Source organism: Ochotona curzoniae, unplaced genomic scaffold (assembly GCF_017591425.1).
Source record: "Ochotona curzoniae isolate NIBS_2020 unplaced genomic scaffold, NIBS_Ocur_1.0 contig_2723, whole genome shotgun sequence".
Taxonomy (NCBI): domain Eukaryota; kingdom Metazoa; phylum Chordata; class Mammalia; order Lagomorpha; family Ochotonidae; genus Ochotona; species Ochotona curzoniae.
Window position 1 is genome coordinate 16084971 of NW_024465573.1, and position 21301 is coordinate 16106271.

Sequence of the window (21301 nt, forward strand, 5' to 3'; positions counted from 1 at the left end):
TTTCTTTGCAGGCATGAGGAAAGAGACATCAACTACCGCTCAAGGACAGTGAGACAGTTTCTCTCATGGTCAACAGCTTTGAGGTGGTGGGAGCGTGTGGGTTGGTAGATCAGGATCTCCATAACTTGCCTTGATGAATTCTAGCTTCTATGACCTGCCTGAGAGGGAGTTACGAACCAGGAACCATGGATGAAAACCAAGTATCACAACACCCAGCACATGGGTTTGCCCTGCCGTAAAAGCAGGCTGAAATGATATTCAAGCCACCTGATGGAAACTTCAAAATGAGAATTTAGGTCTGCTGGCCACTTGGCCCAGGAAATGGAAAGAGGGAAGCACCTGAGAGGTGATACTTTAACTATGCCTACTGTGAAAGGCCTAGAAGTCGCAATTCCCTACACAAAGCCTTTTCCTTGAAATTCCATGAAAGTTGCCTCACCAATCCTTTCTGTCATTACAGTTTGGTTGTTTCAGTCTTTTAACTCAGGAATAGAGTACCCTCCCTTACTCATGGAGGAAGCATTCCACAACTCGCAATGGATGCCTAAAATGGTAGACAGTACTAAATTCTACCTATGTTTTTTTTTCCTATATATCTTATACTTATGATAAAGTTTAATTTACCAAATTAGGGACAGTAAGATATTAACAACAAAATAGAATAATTATAGCACCATAGTTGATCTGATAAATGAGAGGGACACGTGGTGACTAATGGGAAGCTGATATGCTGTGGATACAATGGAAAAGGGATAATTCACAACCCAGGGGAGATGGAGCTGAACAGCACAAGATTTCATCAGGTTACTTGGGATGGCACACTATTTAAAGCTTAGGAATTGGTATTTTCCCATCCAGGGAGCTGGATGGGAAGCAGAGCTACCAGGATATGAACTGGTGCCCATATGGGATCCTGGCACCTTCAAGGCAAGAACTTTAGCCACTAGACTACCACACTGGGCTGGTGAAAGGAATTATTTTTGTTATGAAGCTACGTAAGTAACAGACAAAAATGTAGACAGTTTAACCACAACTGTGTTAAAAGTGGGTGTGAGGGAAACACGTTGATAATTCCTTAAAAATTTAAACAGAATTAGCAAAAGTCCTAGAAATTCCATCCTTGGATATAGATTCAAAAGAAGTGAGAACAGAGTCCGGCAGCGTAGCCTAGTGGCTAAAGTCCTTGCCTTGAAGGTGCCAGGATCCCATATGGGTGCCAGTTCTAATCCCGGCAGCCCCGCTTCCCATCCAGCTCCCTGCTTGCAGCCTGGGAAAGCAGTCAAGGACGGCCCAACACCTTGGGACTCTGCACCCGTGTGGGAGACCGGAAGAGCCTCCTAGTTCCTGGCTTTGGATCGGCGCAGTACCAGCCGTTGCAGTCACTTGGGGAGTGAATCATCAGACGGATTCCACTCTGTCTCTCCTCCTCTCTGTATATCCGACTTTGTAATAAAAAGAAATAAATAAAATCTTAAAAAAAAAAAAAAGAAGTGAGAACAAACATTCAAACATAGACTTGTGGATAAATGTTCACAGTTGTATTATTCACAATAGCCAAATATCTACCAAAAGATAAATGACTAAACAAATTGCATGTATATATGTGTGTGTGTGTACATAAAATGTGTATATAAACACATTGGAATAATATTCAGCCATAAAAAGAGCAAAGTACTGTTTCATGCTATAATGTTGATGCCCCTCAAAAAACATCATGCTAATTAGAAGCCAGACACAAATGTTATGTTGAAATGATTACATGTAAGAAATAGCTAGAATAGGTAAATCCACAGAGACAACAAGCAGATGAGTGGTTGTCAGCAGCAGTTAGAGGGACACAGGAATGGGAAGTGACTATTCAATCAGTTCTGTTTTAAGATGATGAGAACACTTTGGTACCAGAGACAGCAACTGTACAACACTGTGAATACACTAAACTGTCCACTGTAAAGTGCATAGTTCTGGGCTGGGTGTTTGGTGCAGCAGTTAAGTCTCTGCTTAGTGTGTCCACATCAACATGCACTGTTTTGAGTTGTGGTTCTTTTGCTTCCCATTCAGGTTCCCCTTCAATACATACCCTGGGAGGCAGCAGATGAGGGCTTAAGTGCTCGGGTCGCTACCACCCATGTCGGAGACTCAGTTTGAAATTTGTCAGGCTCTGTTCTGACTGTGTTGAGCATCGGGGGAGCAAAATAGTGCGTAACAGCTCTTCCTTTCTGAGTCTCTCTACCTTTCAAACAAAAGGAAAACAGGGGGCCTGGCACAGTGGCCTAGTAGCTAAAGTCCTCGCCTTGAAAGAGCTGGGATCCCATCTGTGTGCCAGTTCTAACCCCAGCAGTCCCACTTCTCATCCAGCTCCCTGCTTGTGGCCTGAGAAAGCAGTCGAGGATGGCCCAAAGCCTTGGGTTCCTGCACCTGCATGGGAGACCTGGAGGAAGCTCCTTCCTGGCTCCTGGCTTCAGACTGACGCAGCACAGACTGCGGATTCACTGGGGAGTGAATCATCAGATGGAAAATCTTCCTCTCTGTCGCTCCTTCTCTCTGTATATGTGACTTTGCAGTAAAAAATAAATAAATCTTCTTTAAAAAGAAAAATAGTAAAAATTGAGCAGAAGCTAACATCATTAAGAAAGTGAATATTTTTGTGTTCTATTAATTTCCCCTTGATAAAAATATATTTGTTGGAAAAGTAAATGTAGGGAGCGTTAGTTCTACATATAACAGAGTAAATGCTTTTACCCCATCTCTCCTAGTGAATGTAGCCGTAAAGCCTGAACAGAAGTGCACAGAGCACTTGTCTGAGGAGCCCAGCAAGCAAACAACAGCAGGCAAGTTGTGCAAGAAGACAGTGCCACTGAAGCACAGCTCAGTTAACCTTCATCCATCCATCCTCTTCTGTTATGCCCTTGTGTGGACAGAGGGCCGTCAGAGCCTACAGCTGCACTGGTGTGAGTAGAAAGTGTCCTCAGAAAAGCTCTCTGATGCAGGACTGAGGCCCAGGGACAGGGCTTCCTGACAGCAGGGCAGCAGGATCATGCACCCATCTACACTGCAACCACGACAGAAAGGAACCTTCCCCTAGGAGCCGTGGTCCCAAAGAGGGGGTGGCGTACAACTTTTGTTTTATCTCTCATTCTGTTCTCCCAGTAGAGGACTGCTGAATGAAAGGGGGCACCCCAGGGAGCTGAAAAGTCCAAGCAGTGCACAGATGTGGCTCATGAGGCCACCACTGCAAAGTGCTAAGAGAAAGGAAACTTCCACCCTGAATTCTATGAAAACATCCTTATGGGATGAAGAGGAAAGAAAGATGATCTCGCATGAAGAAAAACAGAAATTTTTGGCAACAACCCTTTGCAGGAAAAGAGTAAAGGAAGTTCTTAAGATGGAAGGGAAGCAATACAACATCTTACAACACCCCGAATGGAGAAAAATCCATCAAAAGGGCAAACCGGAGAGGTGCAGTTGTCCCTCACCATCTGGTTTCAGAACTTCCAGCAGATAACAAACTCTGAAGATGTTCAAATTCCTTACACAAAATAGTGCGTGTAGTATAACCAAATACATATATAACTAAATAGCTATAACTATATATGCAACTTTCATATATGCATATACATATATATCCTATACAACCTATGCAAATCCCCTTGTATACCTTTATATGTATATTTATTTATTTTCCCCTGCAATACAGGTTTTCTTGTATAAGGAATCACCCCCCCTTGTAGTTTCTATTTTGTGTGAGCAAGTGTGCGTGTGTGTGTGTGTGTGTATGTGTGTGTTCTGTGTATCAGCTGTTGCAAATCAGAGAGAACATGATATTTGCCCTTTTGGAACTGACTAATTTCATTAAGCACAATGGTTTCCAACAAGGTCCATTTTGTTGCAATATAAGAATTCATTTTTTTTATGGCTGAATAATACTGCATGGAGTAAATGTACCACATTTTCTTAATCCATCTAACTGTTGGAGGGCATCTGGGTTGTTTCCATCTCTTAGCTATTACAAATTGCACTGTTATAAACAAGGGGTTGCAAATACCTCATATGTAGATTCCATTTCATTTGGCTATATTCCCAATAGTAGGAAGGCTGTGTCATATGTAGACCTATTTCCAGTTGTCAGAGTAATCTCCATATGACTTCCACAGTGATTACACTAGTTTACATTCACACCAAGAAATGGAGTAGGTCACCTTTATCTCTGCATCCCCACCAGTAATATTTGCTTATTGATTTCTATATATAGGCCATTTTCACCACAACAAACTCACACATCTATAGCTAACTGATTTTTTGACCAGTGAATCGAGTTTAGCCCAAGGAGAAAGGATAGTGCTTTTAATAAACCATGTTTGGGAAAATTGGATATACACTTGCCAAAGTAAGAAACAAAATGCCTACCTTTCCTCTTTTTTTTTTCTTTCTTTTTTTTAATTGTTATTAACATTGTATTATGTGATACAATTTTATAGGCACTGGGAATTCTCCCCATCCCTCTCATACCCCTCCCCCCACTACCTTTCCTCTTATACAAAAATCAACTGTAAGTGGATCAAGGATCTACACCTAGAACCTGACACCAACAAGTTACTAGAGCAAAACATCAGAAACACCCCGAAAGACATAGGAGTGAGCAAAGACTTCTCAGAGAGGACCTCAAAAGCACGAGCAATTAAAGCAAAAATAAGCAAACAGGATTACATCAACCTAAGAATTTCCTGTACTGAAAAGAAACGGTCAGTGAAGTGAAGTGACAACCAACAGAATGGGAGAAAATATTCACGAATCACTTGACAGATAGAGTACTAATATCCAGCATTTATAAACAACACCAGAAAGTTAACAACAGCAAAACAAACAACCCAATTAAAAAATGAACAAAGGACATAAACAGATATTTTTCAAACGATGAAATCCAAAGGCTATTATACGTGAAAAAAAAAATGCTCAGGTCTTTTGGAAATCCTCTTATATAGGTTTAATTATTTATAAATTACTTGTTCTACCTACTACAATGGGAATGCTGTGTAAATAATCATTATAATGGATTCTGTATGGAACAAAAATTTTAAAAGTACTACATGTTTAATACAGAAGCAATTTTATCTGTGAATATCTTTATTTGAATATTTCTGATTGAATTTTACAGATAAGGAGCTCACACAGAGGACTGTTTGATAGACTTCCCTCTTCTTGGACCATCTTTTAAAATGATTACTTCCTATCTTTATTTGAAAGAAGAGTTACAGAGAAGGAGACACAGAGTAAGATATCTGTCCACTAGTTCACTATGCGAGTGGCTCCGATGGCCAGGGCTGGGCCAGGCTGAAGCCAGGAGTATCAGCTCTATCCAGAATTCCCACAGGACTGCAGAGGCCCAAGGTCTTTGGCAGTCCTCTACTGCTTTCCCAGGTGCATCAGCAGGAGAGGGAAAATGGATTTAAAAAAAGATAAGCAAAACAAATAAAATGACAACTTTAAACCCAAACACATCAATAACTGCATTAAGTGTAAATGCCCCAACTAAACAAAATACTTAAATCATAGAAATTATCAGAATAACCACAAATACAAGGTCTAACTAAATGCAGTCTGCCATAAACTTACTACAACAATTTTGTGCGTATAATTTTGATGGCTTAGATTAATTTCTCAAAAATAAATCCCACCCATCATGAGAAGCTTAAAAAACCTAATCTACCAAAGAAATTGAATTCAGGGTTTAAAATCTTCTAAAAAAAGAAAACTCCAAAAAAGAACAAAAACAAAAATCCTTCACTTCCAGTTCTATGCAGTTTTCCAGTGAATTTTACACACCATTTTGTTATTTTTAAAGATTTATTTTTAGAAAAGGAGAGATACAGAAGTTCCTCCACCTACTGCTTCATTTCCCCAAATGGTCAGAACAGCCACAGCTGGGCTTGTTTTAAGTCAGAAGTCAGGAGCTACTTCCAGGTCTCCCACATGGTACAGGGTCCCAAGGACTTGAGCCATCCTCCACTACTTTCCCAGACTATAAGTAGGAAGCTGGATGGGAAGTGAAACAGCCAGAATACAAACTGGTGTCCACATGGGATGCCAGCACCACAGACAGAGGCTTAACACACTATGCCACAGAATTTTACAAAAGACTGAAAGGAGACTCTGTAATATCATTGTTATGCAATCCACCAAAGAGGGGAGGACATTTGGCCCAGTGATAAAGCTACCACTTGGGACGTCCAGATCCCCTATCAGAGAGCCCGGTTGAGTCCTAACTCCTTTGCTCCTGATTTCAGTTCCCTGCTAATGTGCACCTTTGGAGGTGGTGGGCAGTAGTTTAAATACTTGAGGCTCTACGTCATATACAGGAGACCTGGATGGAGTTCTGGTCTCTGAGTTTCAGTCTGGCTCAGCCCTGGCTGACATGGGCATTTGATTCAGCATAGGGGAGATATCCATTCTCTTTCTCTCTCTCTTTCTCCTTTTCCCACCCCACCTCTTTCTTTACCTCTTAAAAAACGAAAACCAATGAAAAAATAGAAAATATCATGTGAAGCCTCAGGAAGGCACCATATTTGAGAAATAGGTCATTATCAGATAAGAAATCAGATCCACACTGTGAACAGGAAGTTTCTGTTGATTATGAATTACCCAGGCTGAGCTGTAGCTGCCCAAATAACTATGACAGAAATCTGAAACTTCCATATATCGCTGGTACAAATGTAAAATGGTATAACCACTGAAGAAAAGATTTGGCCGTTCCTTATAAATTTGAGAATGTCATCAAGCCATTCATCTCCTAATTAAAAAAAAAACCACATTCACACGAAAATCTATGCAGATATTTGTAACAGCTCTAGTCAATACCACCCAAACCTGAAAACAATTCAAGCCAGTGGCCTATTTATACCATGAAATATCACTCAGAGATATAAAATTATAAATTATGGGTGTAACAACTTGGATGTATCTCAAAGGTACTTTTTCTGAGTTACAGAGGCTGGTCTCCAAAGATCATTCTTTGTGCTTTCATTTGTACGTTTATGAAAAGATAAAGCCACAAGGATGAGAGCAGGACACGGACTGCAGAGCGAGAACTCTGCTTCACTCCCTTTCTTCAACTGCTGTTAAATGCATGATTTTATGTGGAAAAGAAAGCAAAATATGAAATCAGTAAAAAAAAAATCACCCCCTTTTGTTGGGGCTAGGGATTGGATAACAGCAGTCATCAGAAAGCCTACCGCACAGTAGAATGAGGAAGCTGGCTCCTGTGGTATGCCAAGTTAATATCTGAAGTGCAACCTTTGAGTGGGGTCATTGGCAATGTCAACAAGGACACATTCCTGAGCAGGAGAAGAGGGTGAGTGTGTGCCTCTTGAGTGTCTTTAGCTGGGCAGTGAAGAACTGTAAAAAGCCAGAGCTGACTCAAGCGGGAGGAGAGCATCCCCCAGTATGTGCGTCAGTGCTTCAGCAAGGCTCTGCGCCACCTGCTTCTCAGTGAGTGTGCTCACAGGGCAGGGAACAAATCCTTACTAACCTGAACCTGAGCTCCTTGGGACCTTCCGGCGACCTCAGGTTTAACATTGTGTATGCTAATTAGGATAGTATCTTATAAAATAAACTTCATCTGATCTTTTGTTTTTCACGTGCTTTCTCCAGAACTTTCTTTCCTTTAGCACGTATTCCCTACACAACAGTAACTCAAGCTTCATTTAACTAGGTGTTGAGGACCTTCTAAGTGTGAGGTTTTCCACAGACAATCCTTGCCCACAACAACCAACCATCATTTTAAAATAAATTATTTTCTAAAACATATATATGATGGTAAAAATATAGTTAAACATTTTATATTTCTGATCAAAAGAAACAATGATCATTACTTTAAAAAAACCGACAACTATAATAATACACTAGTAGGAAAAGGATTGAAACCCTTTGAGTATCAATTCCAAAAGGTAAATATTTTAGTATCCTAATAGACGGATCTTTAAAAACATAAACAGTCACCAGAAACTTTTCCTACATGGCTAGATACTCCAGGTTGTTCCCAGATATCCATTATGCTTTTATCCTTAACAGCAGCATCAACCACTTAGAATCTCTTAACAGGGAGCATATAACCACTTAGAATTGTATGTCCTCTATTTTCAGGATCTAAGAAGATAGGAAGAATTTCAAAGTGAAGAAACGTTATCCTGGTCATGTTGCAGCTGAAACAGTCACCTAAGAGATGTGACCTTAACCGTTTTGTACTGTGGAAGGTGGTCCTGCACAATGTTTATGTGTCGATGTCCACCCCCCCACACCCAACCTAAACCCTTTAGAAGTAGCATCTCAAAAAAGGCACCCATCCTCTGTGAGTTTTTTTGTTTTGTTTTTCCCCTTGTGGAAGAAAGATAAAATAGGGCAATGCATTGGCTCATTTGGCTGATCCTCCACCTCCAGGTGCTGATATCCCTATGGGTGCCAGTTCATGTCCCAGCTGTTCCACTTCCCATCCAGCTCCCTGCTTGTGGCCTGGGAAAGCAGCAGAGGAGCAGCAGAGGATGGCCCAAGGCCTTTGGAACCCTGCACCTACGTGGGAGACCCAGACAAAGCTCCTGGTTCCTTGTTTTAGAACAGTTCAGTTCTGGCCATTGAGGCCACCTGGGGAGTGAACCAGCAGATGGAAGATTTTTCTATCTCATTCTTTCTGTAAATCTACTTTTTCAATAAAAATAAGTAAATCTTTAAAAAAAGAGAGAGAAAATATACTTAAACTCAACAGTTTGTTGTGAGAGTTAAATAAGATTCTGCTAATCAATTATGCAGCAAGTACTCAACAAACTGCAGTTATTATTATAGTTTTTCTTATTAGTCTCAAAAAATAAAATGAAAGTGCATTGCTTTATCAAGTTTAGGATGAGGATAAAAAACAGATATGAGGGCCTATCACAGTAACCTAGTGTCTAAAGTCCTTTTCTTGCATGCGCTGGGATCCTATCCCATGTGGCAGCCCCAATTCCCATCCAGCTCCCTCCTTGTGGTCTAGGGAAACAGTGGAGGATGGCCCAAAGCCTTGGGACCCTGCACCCGCGTGGGAGACCTGGAAGAAGTTCTAAGCTCCTGGCTTTGGACTGGCACAATTTCAGCCATTACGGCTACTTGGGGAGTGAATCATCAGAAGATCTTCCTCTCTGTTTCTCCTCTCTGTTTATCTGACTTTACATTAAAAATAAATAAAAATCTTTTAAAAAAAGACTTTAAAATTATTTCAGATATGAGTCTAAATGCTAAAAGAGGTATAATGTCACAATGCCCAAAAAGAATATTGCTTCCTGAATTTGGGCTATGGTGGTATGTTCCTACAAGAGTCCTGTATGTGCTGCATATGACGGAAAAACCACAGGGAGAACGCATGTGAGAGAAGATTCTCCCCCCCACCAGAAAGGCATCAACTATACTATGTGTTACTAGAAAGTGCAGACACCTCAGAAATTCTGATGTCAATCGAACATCTTACTTTACAGCAGAACACTCAAGCCTATTGAGTAGGCCTAGAGCACCCAGGCATTGTTCTGGGCATTCCTGGCCACACAGGGCTAACTAACGGTGAGCCACATTCATCTGACTCCTTCATCTCACAAGGTTGTACCACCAAGCACTGCAGCCCTATGGAGCAGTCCCTTTACTCATTGCTGTAGTCTCGGGGCCAGTACTGTGCCTGGCACATAATACAAGTCCAGATTATAATGTCTTTGAAACCTCTTGATATGCTATTAGCTAAAGGCACATTTTACAGGCTAAAGAGATGAGAAGCTTGGCAAAAAGCGCAAGAAAGACAGGAGACTTAGATATATGATTTTTAATCTCTGCAAGATGCTACTGCTTCCAATGGCTACTGATCACTTTGATATATAATGTCCCCTTCAGAACTCTGTGACAGCTCAAGGACACTAGTGGAAATCTATCAGGAACAAGTAAATTCTTCAAAAGCCTCCTGAGCAATTTTGACATTGAGCAAAGCTGATGTGGCCACTCCATTTTTCAAACTTCACTATGTCAGGCACTGTAACTTCTTACACTTTGCAAGTGCAGCACAACAGGAAAAGTAAACATTTTTTACTTACTGGTATCTCTTCTGTGAGCTGATGCGTGATATGCGTGTAATCTTTCAGACTTTTCTAATTCAGAGTTCCATTCATGGTAGAAAGGGGGAGGAGAGGTGTAGTCAGGTTTTTAAAGACATAAAAAGCAGGAGGCTTTTCAGATTACACAAATATCTATAAGTATGTGTATATCAGTTTAATATACACATGTATATGTTTGGACATGAGAGTGCTAAAAAGGTTACAGAAAATGAGCAAATCATGTAAAAATTATGCATGGGTTTAAAAATATTTTGCAGCAAAAGAAACGTCTTTCCATTCCATTTGCCGTGAACTTTCTGAGTATCCTCATCTTTCTGCATATGCAAAGCATGCAGGTTTTAGAGACAGGTAAATCTAGGATTGAAATTCTAGTTTGCCCTTATGAGCTGTGTGACCTTGGGCAAGATCCTTAATCTTGCAAAATTCTAGTTTCTCTTCTGTAAAAAGCTGCAATAATATCCCCGCAGAAACAGCTGTGAGAATTCCTCCATGCTGATGAGAAGACATTTTGAGATGAACCAGGTTTTGAGTTCTGACTCTGATGTCTAACTTGGCAAAGATCCTCTATCTTTCAGTTTTTTTTTCTTTCTCTGTGAAACGTGAATTATATAATGTGTCTAACAAGGTTATTGGGAGGATAAATGAAGTCTGTATAACATGCTTATACCATCGCTTGTCTACAGTAAAGACTCAATAAACATTAGCTGCTATTATTGCCATAATAATTACTATTATTATGTGAAAGGGTAGCACTGAATAAACGCTGGTGTGGACACCACCCACACCTCAGTCTCCCAAGTAATGAGAAACATCCAAGTACCAAGACAAGTGGGTCAAGAGTGAGAGATGTGCAGTCAATTCATAGCATCGCTAAGAACATTCAGATACCATTCATTTCATTCCACACCTCCCAACAGTTTTCTTCTGTTATTTTTAAAGGGACAACATAGTATCTGGAGGTTACTTCAACTTCATTTACTACTTTGAGTAGAACAGATTTCCCATCTATTTTGTTCACAGCTTGATACATTCTAATGTGAAGATTCATTTCTATCTGTTACCTATTCCTCAACTTGAACCTTATTTTTTTAAATTTTTATTTGAAAGAGTTACAGAGAGAAGGAGAGTCAGAGGAGATCGTCCTTTCACTGATTCACTCCCCAGATGGCTGCAGTGCCCAGAGCTGGGCTGGTCCGAAGACAGGAGCTTCTCTGGGTCTCCCACGAAAGCGCAGGTACCCCAGGACTTCAGCCATTCTCTGCAGTTTTCCCAGACCATAACTAGGAAGCTGGATGGGAAGTGGAACAACCAGGACGTGAATTATGTCCATATGGGATGTCAGGGTCACAGTCAGAAGCTTCTCTCACCATGCCACAGTCTCAGCCCAAATCTTGGTGCTTTTCTTAAAAATTCAAATGAACTATCTATTAGCAACAGTAAAGACTCTATTGAATGTAAATACTTTCTGAGGAAGCTGGAGCCAGACAAGCCTGATACAAATGAGGACAGATCAGAGACCAGTTCTGTGCGCCCAGGAGCCACTGTCATCTGCAAAGAACATCTCTTCAACATCCATCCCTGGACAACTCTGGCCCTGCATGCCACTGCACTTCTCCACTTGTACATATTAGGATATTTCTTCTTAATTGTTTGTAAATGCCACAAGTCTGTTCATGGATACAATCGGACACATGAGTTGTTTCCTCACTGCTGTATTCTCCAGACTTCCCTATTTGGTCCCTTCTTGTGCTTGCCAAGAGGGCTGCTTCTCAACGTACCACAAGAGCCTTCTGAGTTTCTCATGGAAGCCACTAAACTATCTCTGAAACCACACTCCTGAGCTGTCAGTCACATGTCCTGGGCTTTGATTTGGAAAATATGATGATCATACACACTGAGAGGAGGAGCTCAAGAGGCAGCCAAGGAAACAGGCCCTTGCTGCAGGCCGGTATCTGCTTCTGAAATCTATGCCTGTGAGCCTCCTGCAGCAGGAAAGGACAGCGATGCCAGGGGCTGTTATCCAAATACTGGTGTTTGATCATGGGTGCCAGGAATTGTTCTGGCGGAAAGTGCTAGTGAGCACTGCGCTGGGCATTTGGTCTGAGCATCTATTGCCTTTACAGGACTTCCATATTTTCATGGCTCTGTGTTTCAAATTATTTAAGTAAGAAACGACTTTTAACAGTTGATTACAGTGTTGATTTTGTCTTGGCCTTAGAGATTTTTCTGTGGACTCCTCAGTTAAGATCTGAGAGCCATGAAATCACACAGTGTTCCTAGCCTTCCTTAGGACACCTCGTCCAGAGGCCTTTGCCACTGACAGTAGATCCAGTCCTCGAAGGTCAACTGAAGTGGGCCCCCTGAGCTGATGCAGCAAAGCAAGGCAAACATCAGATAAAATACAAAAAGTACAATTCCCCTTGTGTGAAATTAACTTTTAGCACTATTCTTAAGATGCTACTTTAAGCCAAGCTGGTAACCTCCTACAGGGAAGCTTCTCTTCTTCTCTTTATTGTGATCTTATTTAAAAGATTTATTTATCTTCATTGGAAAGGCAGATATATGGAGAGGAGAGACAGAGAGAAAGAGCTTAAACCCACAGGATCACTCCCCAAATGGCCACAATGGCCAGAGCTGAGCTGACCCAAAGCCAGGAGCCAGGAGCTTCTTCCAGGTCTCCCACGTGGGCGCAGGGTCCCAAGGTTTTGGGCCATGTACCGCTGCTTTTCCAGGTCATAGGCATGGAGCTGGATGGGAAGTGGGACACGAACTGGCTCCCCTATGAGATCCTGGAGCTTGGAGGTGGAGGATTGGCCAACCCAGCCTTTGTGCTAAGACCCTTTTCTCCTTACTTTATAATCCTCACTTCAAATTCCCCAGTCACACAATGCATCCTTAAGAAGTCCCATCCTAGTCAGACAAAAGTCACATCCAATAACATTCACCTGGAACAACCAATTTCTTACTGTTATGGAATATCTGAGGGGAGTTCAAAAAGTTCAAGGAAATTGTATTCTAAACAAACTACACATGGATTTCAAACTTTTTTAAAAAATTTAATTCCCTTTTTCATGAATCTGGGACCTCAAAATTCCTATCACCATGCAGTTCATCATCAATCAAATGGTTTTCTAAATTCCAACCTGTGCCATAGATTGTAGCCTTTGAATGGTTCCCAGAATTCCTTTCACAGAGTCCTACGGAAGATACTGGATGCGCCTGATTCCAAGACAGGAGAAGGGGTACCCTCAATTCACCCACCTCACCCCTCAGAAAACTTGCTTTATTAATATCCCAGATAATTACCTCCATACTTTCCCTCCCTCCTCTCCCCTCTCCCCCTCTAGTAACATATCGCTCACCAACAACCCTATAAAGGAAAGTCAAGGGTGAAATTCCACAGAAACTTCCTTCCCACAGCACCACACAAAGGCCCAGTTCAAGCCCTACTCATCCACACAGCCTACTTGACGAATTCCTCACGTTCCCGCCTGCGGGGTGCGGAGACGTTGAGCCAGCTGCCCGTGAGGGGGCACCCCCGACCGTCTCCTGGGCCGAGGGAAGCGCGTGTCTGTCAGGCCGAGTGTGGGCTCGCGGACTCCGAGGCCGCCCCAGGGCGCAGCGCCGCCGGCCCCCGCGCTCAGCGCCGCCTGCAGCCCGGCTTGGCGCGGAGCAGCCGCGCGGGACCCACGCGCCGGGAACGCCCCCGGCCCGCGCGACGCCTCCGTGCGCGACCCCCGGAGGCGCAGCCGAGCGCGGCTGGGATGCCGCCTGCAGACAGCGCCGAGCAAACCTCGCAACGGCCTTGGGGAAGATCCTCCACGCACGTTTCCTCATCCTGAGGTGCAACCTCCACAGCCTCGCGAGGCCGAGCCTCCGGGCGGCTTCCCCGCGTCGGTGCCTCACAGCGTCGCGCGCGCGCGCACCACCCGCTCCAGGGCATCCGTCGGTCCCGGGACCCTCCTGCATCCAGGCCCAGGGGAGAGAAGAAAGGAATTTGTTCTGTACCTGATCCTGTCCTTCTCTGCCCTCTGCAGCTCCTCATTTCTTTCCAGCACCTGAAGGATCTTCCTGGCTTCTTCCTCATTTAAGAAACTCAAATCAACTCCCTGAGGAACTTTCGTCATTTTCTTTACTGTGTATGGCTTACACTTAAGCTGCTTGGCGCTTCTTGTTACGACGGCATTTTTTTTTTCAAGGTACAAAAGAGTAGTATCAGGAACTTGTCCCAAAGCCAATTAGTAGTCCGCCTCTTTGAAAATCTAAAACCACAAACCTAGGAAACAGCCCACACGGACGGGGCTCATTTTGACAACACCTTAATGACATGTTTCTCTCAACCCGTCCAACCGAGATGCAAAATAAACCACTCAGAGGAGCCAGGAACCAATCCCCTTCAAAGGGGGGCGGGTCACCCGCGCCCCGCCCCCCAGCATCTGACTGGTTAAGCAAACAAGCCTACACAGTACATAACTTTGCCTGGAAGTGAGACCAAGGCTGCAGTGCTGACCCCGAAGTATTTGCTTTGGCGGTTGTTGTTTGCTCTCAGAACTTGAGCTTGACTAATAGAAAGAGTGAAGAGGAAAGAGATCCACGACTAATCCTCTCTTTCAATAACTAAGAACCAAGAGGAAGGAGAATTGCAAATAGGAGCCGTAGAACTGCCTAAAGGATTGCCCTGCTAGGAAGACCAGGAAGGGCGGAACGCATTACACTGCCACGTCTGTGCACTGACCAGACCACAGCGACGGAATTAGGATATCCTTGGAAATGAATGATTTGCCAAGTCTCCCATCCTTCAGACACTCTTTATTACACGAAAGTCTCAAATTTTAGAAAACAATCCCACCACCACCATTTATGATATTTTACAAGACAATTTCTAAACAAAGGATGATAGAAAACACCTAATAGAGATCTGCTGTACTATTTTATAATTTTGACAGACTGCGTCAGAGAAGTAAAACACCTAACACTTCCAAATAATCTTCTGACAAAAGCAAATTTAATCTTAAGAAGCTTCAGACAGGTTTTCCTAGAAAGTCAGTGACTCCATGATGAAACAAATTACGATGGAAATTTCCAAAGACATCCCTCTAACACACATTTGAAAAATTATCAAGGGGTTTTCCAAAAATGTGTTATTTCTCCTGGGTTCACTCCCTACATAACAATAACTTGTCAGACAGACTTTCCTTGAGCATTGCTTAATTTCATCATTTCCCATGAGAGGATGATGATCACTAACAATTAGGAGGTGCCTCCACCTATAGGACCTCTTTCCATGGCAAGCAAACCTAGTAAAGATTTTGTCTGTAACAAAAACATGATGGAAATGAATGAATGAATAAAAGCCAGGTTTTGACCTCATGGCCCTGGTCCTGATCATTATTATTTCAGGCAGGTTTGGGCAAGTAGCCACTCAAATAGCATTCTGTGAGTACCTGTTATTTATATGAAGCAGGACCCATTTCTGCTCATCAATGCTGTACCACAGATAGAGCTCCTTTATCAATTGTGTTGACGATGGCTAGGGATTGTGTTTTGTGTATGCTACCAATTTTCCTAGTGTGACCATTGATTCAGCCTACATGATTGGCTTTTTCCTATGGACACTGGCAGCATTCTTAAGTTTCCAGTGTATCAGTGAATTGATTTCAAACAAAAATATGCACGTGGTGATGAAATCAAGGCATTGTGCAATGTGAACAACACAGTCCTTGTCTTTGGGAGGCTTACAGCCTAGGAAGAGGTAATACAATAGAGGAAAGATGATATAACAAAAAGAACATGGTAAGGAATAAGAACAATCCTGTGGCAGCACAGACAGGAAGTTAGTTACAGTAAGGTGAAGATAGGGGGAGGCTGCTGACAGATCGCCTTTTAAGAAGAGGGAGTAACAGGGGGTGAGAAGAGATGTGGGATCTATTGGAGGCAAGGGGAGAAACTGCAGAGTAGCAAAAACACACACTGGGAATCTTCTAGCACATTGAGTACTCTGACCAATGACCAGAGGGGAGCAACAATTGAAAGGTAGGAAAACTAGGGCTACATTTAGGACTTGATAAGTAATTTGTTTTGGTAGGAGTATACCTCCTTCTCAGTAGGTGCAAAATGTCACTCTGTATGCATAGAACACAGATACACAACACCTAGACAGATACACATCACACCTGTGGTATTAGTATTTCATGAGGGAGGTGATGTGGCAAAAATTCTAGAAAAGGCTCCTTGTGGGGGACAATAATGAAAAAGAGTATTAGGAATACCCTGGCCAGCATACATGGCATTTGATGAGTAAGGCTAAAATGTGACTGTGATTGTCATGCTAAAGAATCTGGATTTCATTGTGCAATTAATTAAAGGGTTTGTTTTTCAGAAATTAAAAAAATTAATTTTATTTGATTAGAGAAAGGCAGGAAAGAGGGGGAAAGAGAAGAATGTCTACTCTAGGGAGTCATTCTTCAAAGGCCCTACTTCTTAGGGTCTTCTTTAGCAGGAAGCTGGAGTCAGGAGCCAGAACTGGGCATCAAACCCAGGTACTCTATTATGGGACACAGGTGTCTTAACTGACATCTTAACTTTTGAGCTAAATGTCTACCACCACTACAAGTTTTGTTTTAAATTCTATTAAAAAACATTTTATTTATTTATTTGAGAAGCAGAGTTACTTATTTGAAAGGAAAGAGAGAAAGACTTCCATTCACTGATTTTACTCTCTACATGGCCTCAACAGCCAGTGCTGGGTTGGTTTAAGCCAGAAGCCAGGAGGTTTTTCCAGGTCTCCCACATGGTCAAGCAAACAAGGACCGAAGCCATCTTCCACTGCTTTTTCAGGTGTATCAGCAGGGCACTGGGTTGGAAATAGAGCGGCTTGGGTCTCCAACTGGTACCTATCTCACTAAGGTTTTGAGGCTAGTTATGATATGGTTGAAAGTAAACTTTGGGAAGACTACTCTGATGGCAGTAGATAAGAAAGAGAAGAAAGAAGATGGCAGCAAGAAAACCGTTGTGTGAGAAGGCAGATGTAAGAGAAAGGAGAAGAGAAATAAGCATGGAAGTCAAAGTGGAAAAAAGTAGATTTGAAAGATATTGGCTGGATTTGACAACTCATTAGATGTGAGAATTAAGGAAAAAGGGTCATAAAGATAATACAAGATTTCATGAAAGTTATCTGAATGGAGATTAATCTACTTAATGGTGCAAGAAACATAAGGTTTGGAAAAAAGGTTTTCAGCTTACAGATGATGAGTTTTAGATACTTGAAATTCATCCATACAGCAATGATGCTCAGCAAAAGTGAGAAATGTGAGACTGGAATTCTTGAAATGGTGTTCAGTAACTAAGTTTGGAAGTCTTCCACTACAACATGATTGATAAAACCATGAGACTTGAAAAGATAGCTACAGATAAGGCTAGAGAACAGAGGCTGAGTACCTACTTTGGAATAACAAATCCCATCCGATGACAACACCAAGGCATGCTTCAGTCCTGAATTGTGGAACAAGACATACTATTGAGAAATTTTTTATGTGGAAGTTTTATACTGAAAAATGTACAAGGCATTGAAGGCATGCCCAGGAAACCATACATGATAGCTTCCAGCAGATTCTAAATGCTCTTAAAGAGAATTCTTAAAGGCTCTAAAAAATTTCAAAGTAATTTTTGCAAGGCTTATTTAGCCAACTACAAGCAGTATTTTCCTTCTTAGAATCTAGAAGCCTGGACAAGCTCCTGCTCATCAGCTTGGTTTTTAATAGGAACAGCTAGGTAGGTAGCATTAATCTTCAGAAATCCCAGGTTATTTTCTAGCTCCTCTGATCTTATGGCCAAATCCCTAGCATGGGGTTACATTTTTTCCCCCTGACAGTCACTCACTCAGCCTAGAGAAATGTTCATTGCATCCCATGTTTGAATGTCTCAGTCAGATGGATGGAGAACAAAATCCTCACACTTACTACTAGGAACATCAACATCCAGTGGGACCAGTGGGACAATGTAGCTTAGTTCTGGAGATAAATGGACTGACGAATGCTACTTCTTCCAAATCTAGGTCCCAAGGCAGATAGCACCAGATGCAGTCCTGGATGTGAGGAGAGGCATAGGTGATAGGAAAGTGGTAGAATGGCAGCCAGGCGCTTCACAATTTCTAATTGATTAATGACATCCCATCAGAAACTATGCTTTGGGCTGGCACAATGTATCAACAGTTAAATCTTCACCTGGCAAGCTCTGGGATCCTGTATGAGTGCCAGTTTCCATTCTGGTTACTCCATTTCAGCCAACCCCCTGGTTATAGCTTGGGAAGGCAGTGGAGGATGGTCCAAAGCCTTGGGACCCTGAACCCACATGGGACACTTGGAAGAAGCTTCTGGCTTAGGATTGGCTCCACTCTGAACGTTGAAGCCATTTGCAGAATGAATCAGCAGATGAAAGAGCTTTCTCTTTGTCTCTTCTTCTCTCCATAAATCTGATCTGTCTTTCCAATAAAAATAAAAACAAAACAGGCTTCAACAAATTCCATACCCTCTCTTTCCAGTTAGATAACTTGCTCCCTTCTTAGTCTAAGAAGGAGAAAGTATGAAAGAATGGATCAGGCAGAGAGGCTGGAAGTCACTCCAGTTGTGGACACCCCCTCGTGGAATAGTGAAGGCGTCGTTATTTCCCACAATAGTCATCATTCTGTACTTAAAGACAAGAATCTAGAAAGGAGCAAGAAGGTATTGATATCCTCATTAACCTTAGTAACCAACTTTAATTAATTAGTGCCACAATTCTCACTTTACATATTCACTCATATCCTTGTATATTTATTCCTTTCTGTCTGTGTATATAAAAATATTTATAAGCATATGTGAATAGAAAAATCACTGTATTAAAGAGTCTTCCAGAATGTCTTATATGAGACAAAGGGGACTGCAGCCTTCCGCTCTGTCATGTTAAAAAGCAATAAATTGAAGATTTCAAAGACAAAATCTACCTGACAAAAAGTCAAAGCAACAACCTGACAAACCCCAGCCCTAAGCCGCACACACTTAATTCTATCCTAGTCATAACTTTTAATTCTGCCTGATTTCCACATCTTCATGCAAAAACTTTCCAGTGTTCCCATCTCTGCAAAGGTGAAGGAGGGAAGCAGTGGACTCTAAGGTTTGTATGAAGGCCTTAATTATGTGAATCTATTGCTGTTCTGATAACAGCACCTGGGAAAACAAGACCAACAAATGAGAACAAATCTCAAAAAACAAACTGCAATTTTCCTCTGAATATAAGTGGGGAAAAATCTGAAGAAAAATACCAGAAAGCAAAATGTAGCAATCCATTACATGGCTAAGTAGGAAAGAAAGAACATTTTTTTTGTGTGTGTGTTAACATAGGCCACCCTATCAGGAGGTCAAAGAAAACTGATTTTAAAAATTGCTGATAAAATCCAATCTTTCTCTTTATAACAACTAAACCAAATTAAATTAAATTTAAAATCCTTAGGAAAGCAGGATGAGAAGGATGTTCAACATAATAAGGAACAGTTTGTTCCAGATAATATAAATGTCATGATTGGTGATGAGTCCACTAAAAGAAAACAAATGAAAGATATATGCTACTGTCTGTATTGTCTAAAATTTCTTTGGTAGTAGTAATTGATAAAAAAAAAATAGAAATATATAACCCTCAGCAAAAAAGAATATTATAGATAACGATTAGCTATTTTAGAAAAACACAAATGAATCAATTTTAAAACAACTAGAACCAAAAACAGACCATATGATAAGTGGCCAGTGTATTGCAGTACTAGTATTATTCAGGATCTAACACATGTTGGGAAAGAGTCTAGATGCTGTGTAGAAAAGATGTCCCTGCTCTCAAGAACATTACATTCTAGCAGGCAGAGGCAAAAATCAAAAAAGTAGATTAACAAGGATGTATAGAGAAGGGCCACAAATTCAGGAAGCAAGGGTTGAAGGACGGACAAGGGAAGGTGCCTGTGTGAACAGCTTGAGAAGACATGGATGAGTGGAACGTGAATATTAGGACACCTGACATCTGAAGAACATAGGCCAATGTACAGATGATCTCTAAGTAACCCAAGTTTGAACAATAAGGTAGCCATGGGCTATTTATGAAATCCTTTGAGCCATCACCTGCATATAAGAAATGATCTATTGGATCTGTTCAGATATTGTATTTTAGTGGTTAAGGGATTTACTATCTGTTCAACTTGGCCTGGTGCCTGTGCTGGAAACACAGGTGTAAAGATATACAGGTCTCTGCCCTTATGGAGTTTGCACTCTTGAGAGAGGAGACAGGCAATGCACATGTCAACAAAAAAAAAAAAGATGCCCAAAACGGTAGAAGTGCTTGGAAGAAAGTTTACAGGCTGATGTGATTGAAGAGGATGAGATGACTTGACCTCAGCAGTCAGGACGACCACACTGAAGTGACACTTAAGTGGGCACCTAAAGAAGGCTAGGGGCTCAGCCCCGGTAAGAGGCAGGAGGAGAGCTTTGCAAGCAGAGGATACTGAGGCAGGAATCTCCAAAGCTTTCAAAAACTTCTACTATCCACTCCTTCAAAATTAATGGCTTTGAGATTGGTGTTTGGCTCAGAAGTTAAGACATCTGTGACCTGCATCAAAAGTGTGACCTTGACACCTGGCTCCAGCTTCCTGCTGTTGTGTACCCTGGGAGACAGCAAGTCTTGTCTTGAGTTTGTGGGTTCCTGCCATCCACATGGGAGAAACGGATTAAATTCTAGGTTCCTGGCTTCAACCTGGTCCAGCCCTTCCTGCTGGTAGGCATGTGAAGGATGAATCACTGGACAGGAGCTTTGTCTGCCTTTTTATCTGTGTCTGCATCTTCAACCAAAAAAAAAAAAAAAACCTTCTTTAAAATCTGCGATTTTATTTGCTTTATTTCCACAATACTAATTAACTGCAACTGGCTTTACTTTTGAGTCCAGAGATTAACATTTCAATAATTTAGAATATTCAAGGGAGTCAAGGGGAGAAAACCCTGCTCTTCCCACATTTTTTTCATAAAGTTTTTTAAAATTTTTTTAAGATTTGTGTGTGTGTATTTATTCATTTATTTTAATTTGAAAAGCAGATTTACAGAGAGAGAGAGGGAGAGACAGAGAGAGATCTTCCATCTACTGGCTCACTTTCCAAATGGCTAGAATGGCCATTTCTG

The 21301-nt window shown here is 41.7% G+C and overlaps 1 protein-coding gene across 2 annotated transcripts in view; it reads right to left on the bottom strand.

Moving 5' to 3' along the window:
* Nucleotides 1-14365, bottom strand: part of EXPH5 (exophilin 5) — a 73934-nt gene extending 59569 nt beyond the window's left edge. For both annotated transcript variants that reach the window (XM_040977244.1, XM_040977245.1), the window contains exon 1: nt 14124-14365. In XM_040977244.1, coding sequence (XP_040833178.1) covers nt 14124-14242 — 119 coding nt within the window. In that variant the 5' untranslated portion in view covers nt 14243-14365. The remainder of the gene's footprint in view (nt 1-14123) is intronic.
* Between the last annotated feature and the right edge of the window lie 6936 nt (nt 14366-21301).